The sequence below is a fragment of the Hyla sarda genome, chromosome 4, assembly GCF_029499605.1.
Source record: "Hyla sarda isolate aHylSar1 chromosome 4, aHylSar1.hap1, whole genome shotgun sequence".
NCBI classification, from domain to species: Eukaryota; Metazoa; Chordata; class Amphibia; order Anura; family Hylidae; genus Hyla; species Hyla sarda.
This window is the reverse complement of record NC_079192.1, coordinates 179,032,162-179,037,175: the sequence shown is the minus strand read 5'-3', so window position 1 is coordinate 179,037,175 and position 5,014 is coordinate 179,032,162. Positions and strand designations below refer to the sequence as shown.

Sequence of the window (5,014 nt, the reverse complement as noted above, 5' to 3'; positions counted from 1 at the left end):
CGCTGGGAACATATGGTTATGATGCATGCTCATCTCCTGATCGCGCTTCATAGTACAAGGGGTACCGCCGAGGTTCCGCCGCTGGGGACCCCCTACGACCCGGCTCTGGCCCCCCAGACATCTGGTGCACGGAGCAAACTTCGCTTCATGCCGGATGACTGGCGATGCAAGGCGGAGGCTGGTGACATCACGGCCATGCTCCCTCAATGCAAGTATGGGGGCCATCACGCCCCCTACCATAGACTTGCATTGAGGGGGCATGGCGATGATGTCAGGAGCAGAGCATGGCCGTGATGTCACAAGCTTCTGGCACTGCACCTGAAGCTCTAAACGAATGCCGGGTGCAGCAGGAAGATCATGGGGGTCCCCAGCGGCAGGACCCCTGCGATCAGACATCCCCTATCCTTTGGATAGGGGATAAGATGTCTAGGGGCGGAGTACCCCTTTAAGGTGTTATTGCAGTTTTTTCCAAACAGTGTGTCTTCAGCCAAAGGCTGTTCAGAATTGTTGTTTTGCAGCAGTAGGAGACACAAAGTTTGGAAAACACTGCTATAAAGTGAATACCATATTGACCCAGAATGGATGAGACCTTCCATTGGACAAGCAAAGTTATTTATCTTTGACCTGTGAAGAGTGTAGAAAGAAAACACACACAGTATATAAATACTTTATATTTGTCATTTTTCTTATTTGTAGTTTGACAATCCATGCCAAAAAATCTAAGCCTGATCCGTGTTATGTAGAAGCAGGTGGACTGTGTACATATTGTAACATTATATTTAAATGTCTGTTAGATTTGCAACATAAGAAAGAAAATGTTGGATCTTGTGAAACGTGACGCACTATTGATTAAAAGAAAAAAAAGCCATCAGACATAACTGCTCCTCATTCAATATCTGATTCATGAAAAGCTCCAATTCATATGTGTAGAACATCCACAAATCCTCAGCCAGCATAGCTGCTACTTATGTCTGCTCTTATATATACATGCAATATTTGGGCAATAAATAAGTAATGATACAACATCATTATACTTTACCAATTAAAGGAGAACATGTGTCCCCACTATATATTTTTAAGTCGTTGTCATCTACTTATATTTTAAATATCACTTTTGGTACTGCTTTTATGCTTTGGTTGTAAAACCTCTTTTTGACCTGATACCTGTTCATGGCGAACACTTTCACATTATTTTATGAATGTTTTAAACAGACCATAGACTCCTGATCTGGTGAGTGTTCTAGTGATTTCTGTTCTTTCTACCCTCATCGGCAAAGGGGCATACATAGTACGAATGATCATCTGAACTGGAAAGCTGTTTGTTACTCCACGTGTCTTTTGCTTGGTCTATAGTAAAGTAGATCCTTGTAAATGTAACATTTATCACAAATAACCAGAAACAATTCCAGGTGTTGTGACTGGAGGAGGAGACCTTCACAGGTTGGACCTGACTTCGTTATAATTGTCACTACAATGTTTGGCAATAACACATTAATGGCATTATCCACATTATATTGATATATGTTAAATATTAGGTTGATGTTTATATATACTGCAAACATTAACCAAGATTTGGGTTTGACAATGTGTAAACAATTTTTCTTACATCCTCCTTCTAAATAAATATGGGCACCAGCCACACATACCATAACAGACAAGACACTGCTGTACTTGTTCGATGGGACATAGAAAGCTCTCATTGAAAAAGTAACAATAGACACAGACGTATCAAAGTATAGAAATGTGTATAGAAATGTTTGATATATAAGTTAAATTCTCCTTTCTTCGGCAACTCTGTCTGTTGGTGAGACACTTTCATCATAAAGATTATCCTCTTGTTTACTAGCACAGCAGGTTTTATTTGGAGTGTCACCCTCCAGAATGCCTTTGACAGATGTAAAGTCTGCATGGGTGCCAAAGATTTTATCCCAATGTGTAAAATGAGGGGCATAGTTGCTCATGGGTTTCTGATGATGTAGATCATGTTTTATAGGCCCTCCATAGATCCCATATGGTATGAGCCGTGAGGTGGACCAGGGAAAATCGTAACCACAATGGTCTTCCACAGAGATATATACATGAAATACCATAAATAGCCAGGTTGTGAGAATGTGACACCTGAAGATTATAGGGTTTATTGTGGTCCAGAATCCCACAGTCACCAGCTCCCAACCCCCAAGACACTGAGTGGCTAAGGAAAAAGGAGCCATGTATTCATGATGGATGGCATGGAATGTCTTGTAAAGCCACCTGTTCTTGTGATGGATCATGTGCCAAATAAAATATTGAAAATCAAATAGCAGAAGGCTTGCCGTCACGCCAAACACTACATCCAAAATGCTTGGAGCTTCTTCTGGCAATGGGCATGGAGGTCTCCAGTACCACTGGGCAACAGCAGCTGGGAAAATAAAAAACAGGTGGTTGTATAGGGTCACTCCAAGGCAGTGAAGAATCATTGGTCCAGTTGGATTTCGGTCTTGTTGGATCTTATACTTGTGAATAAAAGGCCACCTTCTGCCCAAGATGTTGAAAACAAGGTAAGGTATGCAGGAGATAACGTAGCATGACACAGTAAGGACTATGGGAAAGAGTGGAGACCTCATAGTATCAGCATAATAAAGCCGCAGGTAGTCCCACAAGGGCTGCAGAAGTGATTTGCTGTGGAGGTATGTGTCCAAAGCGTGGGACAGACAGGAGAAGGCTTCCATCATCAGCACCTTAGCTATAATCTTCTAGGAAAATGCTGCTTAGGATCTTCCTTTTTATTATTCATTTGGATGGTGCTGAGTTGACTCCCCCTCCCATTCAGCAGCTTTAACAAATCCAACAATTCAGACCCTTTCCAGCTCCCTGACAACACAGCCTGGTTCCAGGAAGATAATGTGACTGCTTTAAAGGGGCCACAATTGGCAAATAACAGCAGTGAACAGATAAGTGATAATACATCTGCGACATTATGCACATAGATACCAAATATCTGCATTTAACAGAATTGTCACTTGAAAATATCTACCTTCTTTAGTTTAACCCTATTGCTTTGGAGCACTGGACGAAAGTAGTATTATATTACTGTTGAATTATTCACTTACTGAAAGGGAGCTCTGAAACATCATCAGACTGGACTTCATTCTACAGACATCTCTATGGTGAACATATTGATATGAATACCCAATACTGCCTACTATTACAATTAGTAATAACATAGCAACTTCATTCAGTGACTATTAGACATGTGGTCATGCTGGAATTATCGGCTATTTTAGTGCAGAATGTTTAGCAGCACTGGTTACTGTATTGTAAGTCAAATCACAAGAAAAAACTACTTACCTGCCATTCATAGATGAGATTTCTGTGAAATATAAACTGTATCATTTATCTACAATTAAATAATGCATAATTATCTATATTTCACCAAAGGTGACTATAACAACAGTTAACCATCCCCTATTTACACTGCCTTATGAGTCCTAGGCGGTTATAACACACGTACTAGATTGCACAGATGATTCTGTCTATTCATCTGTGTGGGTGGATCTGAATGAAGAGTATGGAACAAAACATAAATGTAAAAACACAATGTTAAAAATGTTTTCATTTATGGATTAAACACCAGATCTCTTCAGTAATATACAGCTTTCCTGGTGGTTGATGTAAAGTTTGGTTTCCCTTCATTTTGAGGTTTTACAAAATAAAGCACCATTTTTTTTACAATATATCCATAAATATTAGGCATTTTTACTAAAAAGAGTAAGCCGTTCCACAAATATAGTCCCAGTGTCGAAAAAATGGGGCAAAGTTTGTTCCTGGTTTCTGATGATGCAAGTCATGGGCTAGAGCCCCTCCATATAAACCAAAGGGAAATATATTGTGAAGGGACCAGGGAAAATTATAGCCTATGTGATCATCCACAGACATCCACACACTAAGTAGGTTACAAGTCCAGGACGTAAGTGGGTGACATCCCAATTGGATGGGATTCATTGTACTCCAAAAGCCGACCGTCATCAGTTCGTAGCCGCTAAGGTTCTGACTAGACCATGAAAACGGTGCAACATAATCATGGTGAACAGCATGGACCTTCTTGTATAACCAGTGGATTTTATGGTGTATCACATGCCATATAAAATACTGTAAATCAAACAAAAGCAAACATCCTAAGACCTCTTCAAGAAGAGTACAAATGGAAGGAGCTCTTACTGGTAAAGATACAGGTGGCATCCACAGCCAGTTAAGGAATACAGTAGGAAAGACATAGATAATATGGTTAAGCACAGCTTTCCAGACACAGAAAAGCATCATCCTTATTGTTGGGCTCTTGTTCTTCTGAATTTTGTATTGATAGAAAAAATGGCATCTATCTCCAAGCATGTCAATGATAGCAAATGGCAAACTGAAGCACAGATAGCCAGAGAAGGCAAGCAAGACAGGGAAAATAGGGCAATTCACTAGGCCTCCAAATTCCGCAAGAAGGTAATCCCAAAATGGCTGGAGAACCAATTGTTGGCTGGTAGTAGATGAGTTCATTTTGATATTTGTGCTCAGAGGCACTCCCTACCCAATTTATCTGACTGCTAATCCATAAACCAAGACACATGATGTACTAAAGCTATTTAGTTTTTTCTAAAAGATGTTTTTTTTTTTTAGGATCTGGTGGAACAATCTCATTATGTAATCACAAAATAAGCAATTGTTTAGTTGCAGCTTAGTTTCTGAAGAAGGCTGAAGGCAGAAACTACAAAAATACACTTGTCTTAACTACACGTGATGAAATGCCTCTATTCAGCAACATCAAAAGCTTGACAAAACATTTGTGTAATGAAAACAAAAAAGTGACATTTTTGTAAAAGAAATAAATAGCCTTAATATGTGTACATTGCCCTGGAACCAAGGGCACTATAAAAAATAATAATAATTAAATACATAACATTATTTCTGGTTGTCTAATACGCTGTTGTGAATAAATATTTGTCAAGGTTTAAAGTCAAGAGAAATATTATGGGGATAAAATCGTTTA

The 5,014-nt window shown here is 39.4% G+C and overlaps 2 protein-coding genes across 2 annotated transcripts; both read right to left on the bottom strand.

Annotated features, from left to right (window-relative positions):
- Positions 1-696: 696 nt before the first annotated feature.
- Positions 697-3,438, bottom strand: LOC130368761 (cholesterol 25-hydroxylase-like protein 1, member 2). The gene is made up of 2 exons (XM_056572943.1): positions 3,328-3,438; positions 697-2,398 (listed from the first exon to the last, which is right to left on the bottom strand). Exons 1-2 carry the CDS (start codon positions 3,332-3,334, stop codon positions 1,770-1,772), a joined length of 636 nt encoding a protein of 211 aa, XP_056428918.1. The 5' UTR covers positions 3,335-3,438; the 3' UTR covers positions 697-1,769.
- A 300-nt stretch (positions 3,439-3,738) lies between these two features.
- LOC130367422 (cholesterol 25-hydroxylase-like protein 1, member 1) lies at positions 3,739-4,524 on the bottom strand. The gene has a single exon (XM_056569839.1). It carries the CDS (start codon positions 4,522-4,524, stop codon positions 3,739-3,741), a length of 786 nt encoding a protein of 261 aa, XP_056425814.1.
- Between the last annotated feature and the right edge of the window lie 490 nt (positions 4,525-5,014).